We start from the raw sequence: 18,277 nt of genomic DNA, 5'->3' as shown, positions 1-18,277 counted from the left end.
GTGTTTATTTTTAAATGTGAATTATGTGTATTCGTTTTATTTTTTTTAAATATTTTTGTTTATGTGAATATAAAAAATGAGTTTTTTGTAAATAAAAAATTGGATTAAATGAATTTATTTTTATATTATTATTCTTAAATTCATTGAAAAGTAAAATTGCTAGCAGTACAACAAAAACAAACTAAAAACAATGACGGCGTGGAGCGATTGCAATACCAAACAAGTCTTTGGAATTGGTAAGCAGTAAATAAATAATAAAAAAAGTGTATTGAAATGTAAATAAAATAAAATAAGAGGGAAACTTTACTACCTGCGCATGCAGCAGGACAACTACAACTTGTTGTTGGTCACACCCTGTACAATTGTTGTATTGGTATATGTGAAAGCAAAGTTTGTTTAGAAATGAAGTGGAAGAGTAGATAAATCGCAAAAAATTCTAGTTATTTTTTTCTATTGTATTTTTGAGAAATAAATGATGAGTTTTGCAAAATTTAAAATAAATATGTTGGGTGTTCAATAGGGTTATAATATATACCACACACAAAGATGTTATTTAAATTAATTATTGGCCACTTGAACTGAGTACAGTAATAATTAAATAATTAACAATTCAAGGCCGTTCACTAAATAATTTGGGGAACTGCGTTAAGTTATTTGTAAGATTTTTTTGTTTAGTATTACGTCATTACTGGAGATGACTGGGGACTCATACTAAATGTATTGTAAATGTATAAATGTATATTGGTACATATAAGGCAAAAAAAAAAAACAATTTAATTACAAACAATCGTATATAACTAAAATGTATAATTTTTTTTTTTTTGTTTAGAAATATAGAGTAGATTTAATAGAATTAGTATCTTAATAATATGTTAACAAATAGTAAAACTTTAATTATGTGTGAAATTTATTTAAACAATATGTAGGAGAGTTTTATTGAACGCAAGCTTTGCTTTAAAAACTGGAGCACGGAAACAGGGTTGCCTCCTCTAATAAGAAGGATTATATCTGTGTTATGCCTACAAAATTTAAATATCCTATTATCTTTTCATTATTATTATGTTTGCAAAATTTGCATTACGACCTACTGATCTATGGTACCCTTATCTATGCAAACATCACCACAAAGTAACTACAGCGATGTGGCAATACTTAAAGGAGTTGCCTTATAAGTTAATATCAACGTGTGAAAAGGATAGCTTAGGAGTTTTGGAAACTTAAATATCATTCAAATACAATACATATTAAAAATTCCACTAATAAAAGTTCTTTAGATTTATATAGAATATTTGTTTGAATTTTATTTTTAAACTCCTTTCAAATTTAAATTAAATTATTTTAATAATTAAAAAAGGAGTCATATTAATTTCTAAAAACTCTATTTTCAATGAATCAATATTATTTGACTTTATGGTTTACATCGAGCTTTAGACTGCATTGCTTTCTTTTTAACGAAGTGGGATGTCATCAAAAGATCTGTCAGACTGCTTTATCCCAAAGTTAAAAATTATATATATAAATCCAGATTTGAATATGGATTTATATATATACATTCTTCTTGGCTTAATGAAACGCGATTCAGTGTTTAAAGTACTTTCCATTTCAACGTTCTGTTTATAAATAATATATAAATATATAAATTTAAGTTTAAAAAAGAATTAGTTATATTAATTGGAATTATTAGTTATGTTACTATCTGTTATCTGAACGATATTGGTACTACTACATAAGATAGGTGTTGTCTCACTGCATCAAAACTGTTGTTATCTTTTAATCAAAATTATCGCACCAAACACCATTTCTATTCCTGTTCTATTGATAACGCAGAAGTCTTTATAGTGTGTCTGAAGAATTTGGTTTTATTCAGTTCTTAACCTAGATTTAAGATTATAACAATATTATTATATATATTGTTTTGCTTTTCTCGAGTTTTTGAATTACTTATTGTATAGGTTTTTCGCGAGGACTGACTACCTTAGTTAAAAAAACAACAATATATCTGTAAATTATTGATTTAACTCTTCTATTTATTTTCTCATTGAACCAATTAGTAACACCTAGGATACTTTCGTACCTACACATATTTTAACCCATGTGTAAATATTTGTAATTCCTTTCATATTATCTGCTATATAGATCACTGTAGGTTATCACAACAACCATTACAACTAGAAAACAAAACAGTTTTTTTGAAAACAAGTGCAATTATTAACCGGTTTATAAGAACAATGTTGTATTTCAATAACTGATTACTGCAGAATAATAAAAAGTGCATATTATTGCAAATTCCTACAGGTTATTTATGGTAAAGTTTTACTGCGATAATGGGAATGTCTTGCTTTATTGTTAAGTTTTTATTATATGCCAACCTCTCCCATGAATAAACTGATGTTATTATTGTTATACTTTCCTTTTGAGTTTATCTATGCTTGCCAAGATATGTTATAGAAATTGCTACAAAAGGCAACCCAGAAATATACCTATAGCAGAGAAACAAGAAAGATATTGTGGTATAACATAATTGTTTGGAAAAAGTAAGAAAAATGGAAAGGTGTGAGAAAAAACATAAAAATAAAAACAAGAAACATAAAAGACATAAATATAAAAGAAACAAAAATATCCTTGGTAAAAATTAAATTTCCCTCGGTAGTAATGCATTGTTCTTGATTGTCATTATATTATAGTTTTGTGACGTAGTGTTAATAATAATATATTGTTCTTTATCGTCATTGTTGTATCCTGACATAGGGCTCAAGTTTTAAATTTTCTTCAAAAAATATACCTTGTTCTTACCGTCTATAATTCTTTAAATTAGATTTGATTAGTATTTTCAACTATGTTTATAATTTTTAATCTTAATCTATTTATATATACGACTATTTACTGCTCAGGAAGATTAAATTTTTATCAAGAACACAAGAAAGTTATTTATATTTTTACATTAAAAAGGTTTGAACAGAAATTTTGTTAAAAAATTGAAAATGAAATATTACGGCACTTTTATTCGCCAATTGTATTCTTTACTTTTTTTGTGTGTGATTTTTGTAAAATTATTCTTTTTATATTTTTCACATTATTTTTTGTGGTTCCAGCTAGTTTTTTGCTTGACTACTTGCGTAAGCATTGATTACTTGCTTGAGTGGAGCAAAGAGGTTTGTTTTGTAATTAATATAAATTAAATTTAGTAAAGCATGAAAATTCATACGAAATGTGATAATTTCTATGTACAATTAATTATGATGTTAAGATTCTTTTGTTTATTTTATCTTTTAAAACTTTTTACTTACTAAATTATATATAGGTATATGAAAAGGGAAACTGTTTTTAATGTTTTTTCACCTATATAACTAACCATAAACCAATTCTTGAAACCAAACATTTTTACACTTCTGAACTCACCCTTCTGTAGTGTCGTCAATAGGCGTGTAATTTTTTCCACACTTCGTTGGTTGTTCTAGAATTTCTAATCTCTGAAGTGTTTTCCTTATTTTTTTTCCTTTTGCTTTCAAATAATAAAACAAAGTGCACAATCACATTTGACCTCCTGCTGTGAACTTGTTGCGGAGCACTTATATCTTTTTGGTCTCAGTAAAAATTTGAAATGTTGTCTTTTAACTTCATTTTATTGCAATTGAAATTTTCATGGAATTTGTATGGAAATTAGTTTTATTTCTGTTTGTTGCACCTTTACAGTCACTTGACTTTACCTTGTGGCTACTCTTTGTACCTATCTCTGGCTATGTCCATTTGACTGCGTGTTTATTATGAAAAAAATTTAGACTTGATTTTATTTTCTTATCTCTAAGAAAATAGTTACAAACGGTAGCGGAAATGTTGATCAAAATATCAAACTATTTAGTTGGCATATATGCTATTGTGTAATATTTATTAAATTTCTCTTATTTCTTTGTAGTCGGCAAGAGATAAAAGGTACATAATGCAGAAATTGTTGATGTGCTCATACTACGAATACAAGTATCGATAGATACACCAAAAATGGTTTTATAGTGCCAAGTCTGTCATTAGTTATCCAATTCGTCATTCCCATACTATCTTTCTGTTTCGTGTACCAAGAATCCCAATGAGATACAAATCTGTCCATACAAAAGTCTTCAATCTGTTTATTCATGATATATAGTCTATGTATGTTATTATTTAGTTCATTACTTCTCTTCTGGTTATTGTTGTGAGATATTGTTCTTCAAATAAGTTGGATAAATATAGGGAAGTTTATATTATGGTCTTTATTTTATCATAAGAAGAAGAAGTCTTCTGTTTTGACTATTATATAAATGTTACCATATTTAACATTATTACTTTTGTTATGCTTACTATTTTATCGTGAGATATAATTTATCCACAGCAGAAGTTTTTTTTAAATTCATAATTCAAAGACATAGCTGATGAATGGAGGGAAGATTATATAAAATAATCTGACCATTTTAACAGTTTAAGATGACACCTGTTTTTATTAATCTATTCATGTTATTCTTTAATTCAATACTGATAATTGTCGTGCAATATAACTCATCTACAACAGAAGTTTTTGTTTATATATGAAATGAAGATAAGGATCAATGATTGTAGCGAAGATTATTTTATGCTGTCCATGTTATAAGATTAAGAAGACTTCTGTTTGGATTAATCTCTAACGCTATGCTTCACTTCAATACTTTTTAACCGGCAAGTATCGTGAGATATAATCCATCCACAAGAGAAGTTATTAATATATTTATGTATAAAAACAGGGATGTGTATTCAGTTGGATATAACTATGATTATTTTATGTGTTTAATTCGATCAGAAAAAAATGTTTTTCTTCTGTATATATTATGGTAATTAATGATTATAGAAACAAATTTTTTTATAAGATTTTGTAATATAAAGTTCTATTGGAAAGGCTAGATTACTGGAACACATACTCTTCTTCACATTTACTGTCTGGTTTGGTTAGGTTGCAGTGGAAGCCTTGTGCATCAAAGGCCATTTGAGCACAAATAATGATTCATTGCGTGACCATGGATTAATTACTCTAAAAAGTAAACAAATTTCTAAATCGTTAAAGAAAAACAGTGTTTAATTAACTTAAGATTTCTAATGATTACTGTACTTCGGCTTTTTTGTTTAATAATATTTTATAATTATAATCAGTATAATTGTAATAATATAATTAATCAGTACATGCAAATTTAGTATACTCCTTTAAAGTTATTGTAATATTTATCAGTTACGGGATTACAGATGTGTTTCTTCTTCTTCTTATTTAGCACTACAGTCCACTGTGAACCTTGTCCTTCCTCACGAAGTTGATATGTTTATTGTCTTTTATATGTATACATATATTAATATTAAATTAATATTAAAATATAATTTAACTTTTTTTTTAAAGTTATTGTAATATTTATCAGTTACGGGTTTACAGTTTTACAGATACTATATGCCAAGTGGATATGTTTATTATGTTTTATATGTATTACATATATATTAATATTATATCAATATTAAAATAGAATTTAATCTATTCTTTTAAGGTTATTGTAATATTTATCAGTTTATCAGTTTACCAGTTTACAGATATACAGATACTATGTGCCAAATTGATATGTTTATTTTGTCTTTTATATGTATACATATATATTAACATTATATTAATATTAGCATTTGATATTTATAAAGTAATGTTCAAAAGATTTTTGCAATATACCTATATCTTGTATTCCAACTAAAACTAAATCCGCTACTGTTTCTAGCAAATGGTTCATCAAATATACAACATACATGAGAAAGGAGGCACTCAAATGCAACAAATTTTATGTGCAACGTTTCGTCAGCTTTTTGAGACTGTGAAGATGATTATGATAATGATATGTTATTTGTAGTATATTCCATAAATGTTTGTGACTTTATAATGAATGTGCATTTGCTAATGTGTATTTGAAACAATTTGTTTTGCACTTGAAATTGTATCTCGTTGTTGCGGCAGTGACCATGAAATTAATATGCGCCAACTCATACCAAATAAAATGTTATTTTGAACTTTAAAAATGAAATAAAACTATATTTTATTTATGTAATTTATTTAACTACATTTTATAAAGATAATCAATTATGAGTATAATAAAGCAAACATTACTTTTTTTTTATTATATTTGCCATATAAAAGGTAATGACTTTGTTAAAGTGAATAGAAAGTGCAATGTACATGACTTCGTTGTCTTTCTAATATCTTTCTGCCTACATTTATTTGTTTTATTTTTTTTTTAATATTTTTTTTATTTTCAATTGATTTCTATAATTACAGATAAATCAGTTACACACACCCAATGTTATTAGTGTTTATTCTTGCCTTGCCACCTACGTTTGAATCTCATTGTATCTTAAGCATAAAATATTTATTTGAATTTAGTCATTTTTATATTGTCTACAAAATGTACTGCATGAAGCTTTTTACCGATTTTTAACTAGTAAAAATTTACGCTGATAAAAACCTTGCATTATTGTATTAAAATTTATCAGTAAATAATTTTATTACAAACGACATTGAGCTATGTGCGCTGTCTTACCCCACTCTCACCTATAGAACTCACAGATACTTTCGTTTGTTTTCAGTTATTCATTTATTTGTTTTTTTTTTTTTTATTTTTTTTTATTTTTTTTATTTTCGTGTATTAAGTTTATTACCTTTTGAGAAGTTTTTTATTTTGTGCTATAATTGTCTATATATGTATATGTATGTATGTTTATGAGTGTATATTTATATTTCATATATCTAACTATATATTTTCATTACTATAATTTGCTATAACAACACCTCTCCCCACCACACAACTTCACTTGTTATATGAGCATTAAGATAGACTAAGTATTTGTATCTCATTGCAAAATATTAATTTAATTTTTGTTCATTTCGTTTGTTTCTAATATTTTTCTATTATTAAATTTGTTTTATTGTTTTTATATTGTTGCTTTTTTATTTTCTATTTTTGCTGTGCTATATTGTTTAATTTGTATTTATGTGAACATTTTTTCTTTTATTTGTGTCGCCAACCTTATCTGCGCTTTTATAGTACGAGAATGCGAGTATCGCATTCTTAGTTATTAAGTCAAAATGCTCATAATTAGAATGATTTTTATTTAATTTATTATTTCATTTTCCGTTTTAAATAATAGTTCACTAAATGACGTTTATTTAACCCACATTTTCTACATGACTTCTCCATACCAAATATTGTATATAGAAAGCAAATCAATTAAATGCAGTAGCAGCAATAAATGCATAAAGATCTAAGCAATAAAATTATATATCTCATTTATTTATTATTAAATTTGGATCGAATGTGTATGTGGAATGAGTTAATAAGATAATATATTTTTTTTTTCAATTAATAACAGAATTATAAGTCAAACTCTTTAATTTAAAATAAAGCATATCTCAACCTAATTGCAGTAGATATTGTATAAAAGCCGGCATGTGATAGATAGTATTTTTTTTTATAACACTTTTTAATTGCTTTATTTTCTAAATTCTTACAGTAAATATTGTATATTAATTAAACTGGTTTTTGTATTTGATGTTTTTTTTTTAAAGATTTAACAAATAAATGTGTCAACTGAAAGTCTGACATTTTTATTTAAAGACAAGTAAAAATTTTATACAATAAGTATCTGCACTTCTCAGAATTAAAAAAAAAATCACAAAAAAATAAGTTGTGCGAACATAACTTTGATGAGAAAGTCGTGGAGCTTTCTAAAATTCTGATATTTCCAGTATAATAATTTTAAAGGTCCCGAGATAGTCATTTAACAACAAGAAATTGAACTTTTAAATGTTTTGTTTAAGAAAAAGGATTAATATCCAAGCTGAGAATGTCGCGAAAAAATCTATTTAAATATGTAATATCTTTAAACGATCTTTACTAAGCAATAAAGTCTGTTATTTTACACAATAATTATCAATTTGTGAATAATAGTTCCTCAATCTTAATGGACTCTTCATACAAAATGCTGCAAATATTAATTAATCCACATTGATTATTCTCTCAACCGTATTGGGATGACAGTATAGGAGGTTCTGAATTGATTATATCATAGGTACTATATATAACATGTCACACTTATGTGATTGATTATATACAAAAAAAACTTAGTCGACATTCAATGAGATACTTTATAGAATATATCAGTACATATTTTAAGTAAATTCTAAAATAGTATATAGTTTGTATAGTATTTATGTACATAGATATAAATTTAAGGCTGAGAAATTTATTTAATATTAATCGCATACATTACTTTTGTGATTTTAATTACATATTTTTAAAAATATATATTCATTTTGATTATAATGATTTTTAGTAACAAGGTATAGTTAGTATTGTTATTATAATATATATATTTCAATTGACAAACACAGATGTGTTTGGATAAGTCAGCTTTTAGTTCATAAGGAGAGGTTATAGAATGGTCACACTTTTGTTATTGAAACGATTGTTAGTAGGCAAAGATTTTCTGGTATTTTATAAATTATAAAAAGTCCTTTCCCATAAAACTCTGTGCTCAACAACGTTACCTATCTCTAAACTGAAAATAGAGAAACAGATGGAAATTATCAAATTATTAAATCTCGTTAAAATGATTTAATATATGTTATATATTAATAATAAAGCAGATGTGTGGCATTTTGATCGTCCTTTCAAACGCTGCAGCATATGTGATTAAAGGAGAGTTTCAATCTTCAAGTATATGCGACCCGACTTTGACACGTCAACAAACCTACCACACTATTGATATCTCTACGGGGCATCTCAATAAGACTGCTGAATTTTTTCTTAATAGAACGCGGCCAACTTGCAAACAGATGCCTACATATTTAAGTCCTTCCATCTTGTACTAAATTGCTCAATATGGAAAGTAGTCAACTGTTTATATGATGTCAGCTATATGTCTGGATTCCTCAGGTGTTCCAAATGATTGCCTGAAGCAATCCGTCTGGGTCATGTTTACCCTGCAATTCCTGAAAATATCCCTATGACCGCATACCAATAGTGGAAAAAAGTTAACTCCGTCGACATTTTATTTAAAGTTATGTAGTAGGTAAAAACAGCCCTGAAAATAACTGGAAATGAACTCAAGAATAGTATAATATACAATATAAGTATATGTATATTTCTATTAAATATATTATTCACTTCTAGACTAGCCAGAGCTTACCCCTAATAGCGATTACCTCCGCCTAAAAAACATTGGAATACCAAAAACCTATAAAATAAAGATGAGTAGTACACATTGTTTTAAGAATTATTCTTTTATAGTTAAAAACATTTTAATATAATTTATGTATAGTTGTATTTGCTCTGAAAAATCTATTTCGAATTAAAATTCTAGGTTCTAAGTTGTAGTTTGCATTCTTTTATATTGAATCGCCGTTGTAAAAAATAAAACATTTGCTTTGTAATGATAAAATATTTATAATTATTTTTATAACATGTTTATATTTATCTGCAATTATATAAATTTTATTAATATATTTTATTGTTGTGAGTAATGTTTGCCACACATTACGCAGTCCGTATATACGTTCCCTTACCGCATCTATATGATTGCATATATGAAAGTATTTATATACATGCATAAATCTTTTACGTATAACTGAAAAATTCATAATTCTTCAGTGATGAGGGAATTTATTTTTATATGAATATCTTTGTGGGGGTAAAGAACAAATTTATTTACTTTATGTGTAGTTATGACTCTACCAGCGACTCGATTCCATTTATGTGGCTTATGTGCCTTATGTGCTGGCTTCACTTTTCTGAGGTTCTTCAAGTTACTGCAACTGTTAATGACGACAATATTCGTGCTTTGAATTCACTTTAGAAGTGTGACGCACTCTCATGTACATTGGCTCCTTTTTATAGCTTTTTTTCTTTCTTTTCTTTACTTAAATACCCTACGTTTGTATAGAAATTTGTCAGCTTTTATGTTTGTTTATCCACGTTCACCTATACTCTTTACGGCACTATATTAATATATACACTTATTCAACGTCATGTTGCAACCTAGTACTGTATTCACTAACTTTAATTATTTTTACCTTGGATTTGTATGGAAGCTTAGCATATATTCCACGTAACATAGTAAGCCTTTTGACTTTGGTACGAGTTCACTTTACTAACTATTCATCAAGAAATCAGTTTGTTTTTGTATTTACTCGTAGTTTTGTTGTTAATTAAATTTTGAAGCTTGACATACTCGAATTTGTTTGCTTTTTTGTACGCGAAATTGTTCCTCTGGGCCCCATAATCCTTAATTTTATGCTTTTTTAACACCACTTTTGTTTCCTTTTTATTGCCTCTGTTGCGGTTCTGCAAGGTCTTTGAACTGTTCTGAAACATTCGAGTACTGAAATTAAAATTTATATGCTTGATTTCGCAAAAAGATTTTAAATGACAAAACTTTGCGTTTGATTAAGTGAATCAGTTTGCTTTTTTTTCGATAATGGATGTGAGCTTTGAGTTTGAGTTATTAAATATTTGGCAATGGTAAATATTTACTTTGATATACAAATGTTTGAATTTCCTTATAATTATAAATAAATACTTTAAATATATAAATATTAATTAAAACAGAGAACATACTTTGCTTTAATATGGCAGTGCAACATATGTTCTCTTAAGCGACGCCCTTATAAACGGACACCTCCCTCACCTGTGCAAATTATGTGTTCTCAGTTCAATTTTTTTTAGCAGTTAGAATTGCTTATCTCCATCGTAACTACTTAAGTAAGCTTTCACTTTAGTATTTCATCTATTTCATTTCTATGGGGTGTGCTTTACAAATAATTTTTTTTTATTTAAGACTCATGCCCCACGCAGTTGACAAAGCATAATGCCAAGAACAATTACAACGCCATCAGCACTACTTTTCTAAGTACCTCGAAATAGTTCTATGGTTTTGTATGGATATCCGATTCAGTTGCAGAATATGCTTGTCATCTGTGAATGATATTTCTTCTATCCAACAGTTTCTAAATACGTTTTCTAGTTCTAGAAAGATATATGATACTAGTAAATAGGTTTATTATTTATTAAATGGTCTAATTTTAGAAAAATATATTAAAATACTAGTCTAGAAAACTAATTATCGATATTTTTGTATAGTAATATAAGGATTCCATACCAATGCTATATGTGGAATGTCAGCATATGGTTTGCATATTACAACTATGCCGTTTCTTCGCATTTTTTTTGTTAACAGTCATATATTTTGTTATTCTCCACAACTGGACTCCATTACGTATACTTTGGAACTACTAAATTATGAAAATGTTTCTTTATTAAAATCTAAATAAACGAAAACTTAGTATTTTCCTTAAAATCCATTAATCAAATTGGTCTCAGCAAATAACTCGAATCCATTTTTGACCTCATCTAAAGAAATGTTTTTTAAGATAATTCAAAACCGTGTCTTGCGATTACACTGTTTACTATATTTTATTCTAATGGAAGAAGTATTAGTTGTTTCAGCATTTTCATTCGTTCACATAATTTTCTATTTGACTTTTAAAACCTTTTTATTCCATTGCTACTTTCTGACATTTCTAAGTGTTTTGAAATAAACATTTTAATATACATATGTATAGATCGTCTGATATCAGAAATTGATAACATCAACCTCATCAAATTATAAAAAGAAAATCAAGAATGTACGTATTATAGAAATCCCTATTACGTAGGATACCCGGAAATATACTAATATTGTTTAGAATGAACTAGAATGCGTTATTGTAATTCGTAATATAGCAACTTTTTCAGTATTGAATGCAGTTTTGAATTAAAATTCTTAATATGAAAATCTTATTAATTAATTACTTAATATCAGTCGCATCTCAAAATGTACGGTTGTCAAAACTATAAACTCATCTATTGTAAATAGTTTTTGGTGATACTTGCAAAATTTCGAATTATTACAAGAAAGTGTTCTTCCTTATTTAGTTTTTTAGAACTTCTATTAGCCGTAATGTAAGAAAACAACATTAGGTCTGGTTGAAAATAGTTGGCATCACTTTTAAAATATGTTAAACGCTTATTTTTATTTATTTTATGTTTTTGGTTGTGTACATTATAAAATATGAAAATTGTACACACTAAATATTAATTAATTCAAATAAAAGAAAAAAAGAATATAAGTATGGCAATATGATTTTTCATATGATTTTAACGGATGACAGGAAGTTTGCAACATATTGCCAGTGAACATTTACAATAGACTGATTTTTGAATTTGGTTGCACTGAAACTTAAGACTTAAAATTTTTCACGAGTAAAACCTAACTCTGAAGATTTTAATAGCATCATTGTTTCTTCACATGTTTTCTTTCGTAAATTGTGAGTATTTTTTTCCTACTCTGAAAGAAAAAATTATGCCTATTTTCTGTTTAAAAAGTTTTAAATGTTACATTTTCAATATATTTTATTTAATTTCGATTTTATTTAATTTCGATTAATATTTTTACTAAGCGTATGTTTCACTATCAATTCAAAACTTAATGTAGTGAAAAATAGTGCTTAAGGCGTATATTTATATAGATGACTTAAACACATTGGAACAATCAATCTTAACTGATTTATCGACAATTAAGCCCTCTGTATTTCTATATATGTTTTTATAAGTATTGTACTTACAGAAAAATAAAAAAGAGTTTTAAACATATTTCCTTATTCCCTTTACTCCCCTTTTTTTAAAATATAATAGTATTATTCATAACATAATTTGAACAGTAATCAGTAAATGTTTGCTTAAAATGTTATATAGAATTGTATAAATATTTTAAAGTAAAGTGGAATTTAACACTTGTAACCCAAAAAGATATTTTTATCTTAAGTTTCTGTTTTTTTTTTTCATTTTCTTAAATTATATTTTGTACTCGACATACATAAATGATTTGATATCCCAAATGACAGAACCATTAACGCAAATTGTGTAATCAAATTTAAGAGCAAAGCAAGCGGTACATACAATTTGTCACCCCAAAATTTATTGAATTTATAAGATTAAAGAACGCAATCAACAATTTTGGGGTCTTCAATACAAAACTAAAGATAGAAATTTATTTTTAACAAAAAAAAAAAAGAAGATTTGCAAATAATTCTTATGTAGAGTTAGATATACCCTAAGCTTTAACATAAATATAGATATATTTAACTATAACATAAAACTCTTCCGTCAATTTTATGACTTGCCCATCAATCTTTAAGTTAAAATGAAATAAAGAGGGTTTTATCCCCTTTGCTTTCGAACACTCCATTGTTATATGGAGTCATGTCATCAAAGTGAATTCGATATTCAATATTCTTTCAATTTTCCTCTACTTTTCTTTCTTGAATGTTTCGTACTTTGGAATGCACTTTTCTTTTTCAAGCGCTCTCAACTTACTTGTGTAAACTGTAGTAGAGCGTATCTATCTAATAGATACACTCTACTCGTATACGAGTGCAGTTGATATTTGACGCAGGGGTTAAAGATAAAAAAATTTCAAATTTCCAATGTCAGCAAACGAAAATCAATTGTAACAAACAACAACAACACACAGCAAAACAAAGCAGAGCAAACAACCGCAACACAATGACATCTTTAATTGCTGATTGAACAAGTGTTCAGTTTGTTTGTTATTTATGTGTCGTTATCGTTGATTGTTGTTTTTATTTTTTTTATTTTTTTATTTTTTCCTACTTCTTTTCTTTGCGATTAGTTTTTATGTTGCATTTGAACAAAGTATCTTGTATCTTCTTGGCCTCAATTTTGATTTCCCCAAGTTGAATATTCTGTTATCCAGCCTTATCATTACAACGCACAAGTTTGCTTTCGAATTGTGCATTTGTTATGTTTAACTATTATTTTTGTTGTTTATTGTTTTTCTAATAAAAAAAAATCGAGCTGTACATCTTTAATTTTTATAGTTTTTTTTTTTTAGATTACTGCACTGCGAACTGCGAACCTTTTAAAAATCAATCCAGTAAAGAAAATAGCATTTTTTCCAGATAAAACTGCGTTGATGCTTAAAAACAGTTTTTTTTTGTTTTAAATTTTTAAGTTTTATTGCTTTCAAATCACATTTTAGACATTTCTTTGTAATTTTTTCTGTTTTCGCATTTGGGTTAATTACTTTCAAAATGCTTTTCTGTGCTGTTAAAATTATTTTTTTTTTTCAAATTCAATACAAATATCTTTAATGATTCAGTTCTTCAGATGTTTTTCTATACTCAATCTTGCCGTATATAAATATTTATTGTAATTTCACATCAATTAACACATTCTAAACATCTTTAAAAGTGTTAATTTTTCTAAAGTTCTGAAATAATCAAATCGTAGGCTTCTGGACTCACTGTTATTTTCTTTAAACAAAAAATAATTTATTTTAAATTTAAGTGTTTTAGTAAAGTGTTTAATTAAACATTCTTGATAGGCTGGAAAACATGAATTAATTTAATTTAAAATCGCCGAATATTCGACTGTTATTATTATTATGAAAAAATTATAATACACTGCGACCTAAAAGATCAATTGTGTCTCTCAATCTGTTTAGAGTGTTCCGAATATTTCACTGTCTGTCGTAACATAAACTATTGCCTCATTTTTTAGTTATTATTATGGAAAGAGAATAGTACACTGCGAGCTAAAAGATCAATTGTGCCCGAATATTTAACAATCTGTCTTAACATAAACAATTGCCTCATTTTTTAGTTATTATTATGAAAAAGTAATAGTACACTTCGACCTAAAATATCTATTGTACCCTTTAGTCGAATTAGAGTGTTCCTGCAAGTCCGATATCTTTAATAAAATAAAGTATATAACCTATTTTTCCTTGTCTTGAATCCCTATGTTCCATGAAATACCCTTCTAGGTGTTTCTTCCGCTTGTGCATCAGTGTCGAGCACTCCCCTAGCACATGGTATGTACTTTCTCTCTCTTTTCTCTAAAGTATATTTAGTCTGAGTTGGATTGGATTCCTAACTTTGTTAGGTGATTATTCAATCTACAGTGACTGGTTAGTAATCTCGTAATAATTTTTAGGTTATTCTTTTTTGTTCTCTGCAATCCTTGAAGCGTTTTGGGTTTCAGCTTTTTATGACCAAAAGCATTTTAGATTGTGTTAGTCTTGGTAGTCCTTCTTTTCATTCCCTTCTCTTTCGTTTTCCACTGTGCCGTTTATAAGAAGAGTAAAGTTCCTTTGCCTAGACCGCAAAATGGTTCTCGGCCTATCATTATTGAAGGATTCTGAACAAAGGGTTCTACAGAGACTGAAACAAATGGTAGTCAGATATTATAAAGTCTGTGCTACAATGTGGGTGCACCAAAATGTCATAACCAAGTTGGGTCAATTTGTTTGAACTCATTAAATATATGTGTGGCCTGGCATTATAATAATGGCATATAACTATTTTTCTGTTAGTCAATTGTGCTCATTTTTTCTGAATTGTTTCGTTAAAGCTGTAGAAGTGTGAGGATTGAACCGGTAATAATTTCCGGTATTAATCCAGGCTTTGAAATCTTTTGTGGAGGATCAGCGGTTTTGGACCAATCATTGCGTTATATATGATTGTATTCAATACATTTTTCATTTCTTGTGATAATTTACTACAAAAAGGGTTTGTTTTCGTTTCGTTTAGCCAGGTTTAACTAATGGTAATCTGGTTTATTACATTTCTTTATGTTAATTCATAAGGTATCCAAACGTCTAGCGTTGTTTCATAGCCTTTTTCCTTTCAAATAATTCCAAACTATTTTGTGACTTATATTTTGTTGCCTCTTCTATCTCCTGACAGTTTGCGTGTTGGTCTAGCTCCAACAGTTACTAAATTTTATTGGGTTTTTTAGTGACAGACAATGACAGATACTTTATATCACTTAATATATGAATTGTATCTCTAATTCATTTATTGAAACCATAAAAACCAAATTTAAATACTTTTATGTTGAGTTAATTGCGAGTAATAAAATTATCTAATATTACGCTAGATATTTGCGTCGTAATGCATCTCAATGATAATTAAAATAATTATTTTCTCTGTAGAGTTTATTTGTTATCTTTCTATATAGTATGAAATATTTAAAATAATATAAAATGCAAAAAATTTTTTAGCTGAAATATGAAAACAAAACAAATTTTATAAAATTTTTTCAATTGACTATGAACTGAAACAACAACTAAAATTACATAAGCAAAATTAAAAAACAAAAAAAAAGCAAAAAATAGTGTTAATAATAAATACTTTTCATAAAAATAGAAAATAAAAAGTTCAAAAAACGAATGAACAAAAAGTATTCAACGTTTCTTGAGATCATGTAAACCTGACTTTGGAATATATTTCATTTAAAATTCATAGTCACGAGGAATGAGCGGTAATGATGACGAATCTTTGAGATATTGTTTATTACGTCTTGTATTTATGTTCAGTATTTGCGTTTTGTTTTCTTGTGCTATAGCTACTACTGCATTTAGTGCTGAACAGTTTTTTCTGTTTAGTATCTATAGAAAAAAAATCGTTTACATACTTTTTAATATCTTTTTTTTTATATACTAGTATATTAGTTTAGCTGTTTTGTATTTTATTGTTTTGATTACAGCGCAAGTGTGTCTTTTACATACAAATTCATGCGCTTAGCACGCGGCTTGACGCTTAAACTGCGTTTGTAACAGTCACAGATACGAAAACTAATGGAAGATACAAGCACGGTTACTAAAAATCAGTCATCGTCATCTCTGCATATATTAAATTATTGTACGTTACTTTCCCCCACCCACTTTTATTTTTTTTTCATTATTTATAAATTAAATATAACTTAATAGTATAAAAATAAAGCTTCGATACCGGCTCCAGGTGTACTTATAAAATGAAATTATTCTTTCATTTTTATATTCATTCACTTATTTGTTAAAATCTTTTATTATTAAAACTGAAAGTTTTTCTCTCACAACCGGAAGATATCTTCAGTTTACAGCCTTTTGTTCATTTCTCTTACTTTGCTTCCCATTGTTTGAAAACAAAAGTTGAATTTATAATCTTTTGATTAAAATTTTATTAGGTTGAATTAGGTAGTTTCCACTTTAATTTCCTACATTACAACACAACCAGTATATAAAATTCATGCAATTGCACTGAAATTTTTGATTCTAATCGATTAGAAGGAGGTGTCCATATGTTGTATTAACCAAAGTTATAAAATGACAAAAAATAAGTTCAATTGTAAGCATCTCTATATCTATATATATCTATATATATCCATATGTATCTATATATATCCATATTTATCTATATATATCCATATATATCTATAAATATCCATATATATCTATTTATATCCATATATATCTATATATATCTATATATATCCAAATATATATCTAGATATATCCAAATATAGTAAGTAGTAAGTACGAGTTTATTAATTTATTATTATTACAGATATGCTTTTATAACACAATGATCCTAATACAGAGTACATAAAATAGATAGATAGATTAATTATTAAAAAATATATATCTATATATATAACTATATGTATCTATATATATAACTATATATATCTATCTATATTTATATATTTATATACATCTCTATATATATACTAGCTGACCCGGCGAACGTTGTTTCCCCTTGCAATTAATTTTCCTGGCGTTCGTTGCGTTGCTCTTGACTTTCATTAGCACGTGTAATTGTATCCTGGTTTCTTATATCTTCATTGTTTTCTGACGATCTATTTAACCGACGGTTCTGGAGTAATTGTGAATTCCAAATCCGTCGACCAATATTTTCTCCTCGTCCACCAAGACGTGGCATTGTTTTTTGTACGATATATATATCTTTATATATATAATTATTCTTTTTTGTGTGTTGAATTTTTGAATTCGCTGGATTTACCAGGAATACCACCACATAACTTAAGAGTAAAAATTGGCTCACCTATAATTATGCTGCAGAATTTAAATGCACTTAAGCTATGTAACGGCAGTTTTACGATTCATTTTAGAGATTTTAAGCTTTTTAAAGAAATCAAAGTAGGCATGAATTAATTTTAAATTTTTAATATAAATGTATATGGATACCAAAAAATAAAAAATTGATTAAAAAGACATTATCCAGTGGGCCAAATTGTAAATCTAAACCTTCCTTGAAGCCACTTGAACACACACAAAAAATTTCATCAAAATCGGTTCAGCCGTTTAGGAGGAGTTCACTGTCAACACACGTACAGAAGAATTATATATATAAGAT

The 18,277-nt window shown here is 27.1% G+C and overlaps 1 protein-coding gene across 2 annotated transcripts in view; it reads left to right on the top strand.

The window, feature by feature from the left end:
* The first annotated feature begins 119 nt into the window (after nt 1–119).
* LOC119678072 (dedicator of cytokinesis protein 1-like) overlaps nt 120–18,277 on the top strand; it is a 133,890-nt gene continuing 115,732 nt past the window's right edge. For both annotated transcript variants that reach the window (XM_038089723.1, XM_038089724.1), the window contains exon 1: nt 120–236. In XM_038089723.1, coding sequence (XP_037945651.1) covers nt 191–236 — 46 coding nt within the window. In that variant the 5' untranslated portion in view covers nt 120–190. The remainder of the gene's footprint in view (nt 237–18,277) is intronic.

This window comes from Teleopsis dalmanni, chromosome 2, assembly GCF_002237135.1.
Source record: "Teleopsis dalmanni isolate 2A chromosome 2, ASM223713v2, whole genome shotgun sequence".
NCBI lineage: Eukaryota > Metazoa > Arthropoda > Insecta > Diptera > Diopsidae > Teleopsis > Teleopsis dalmanni.
Note: the sequence above shows the minus strand (reverse complement) of the source record. Positions and strands in the feature narration are given on the sequence as shown.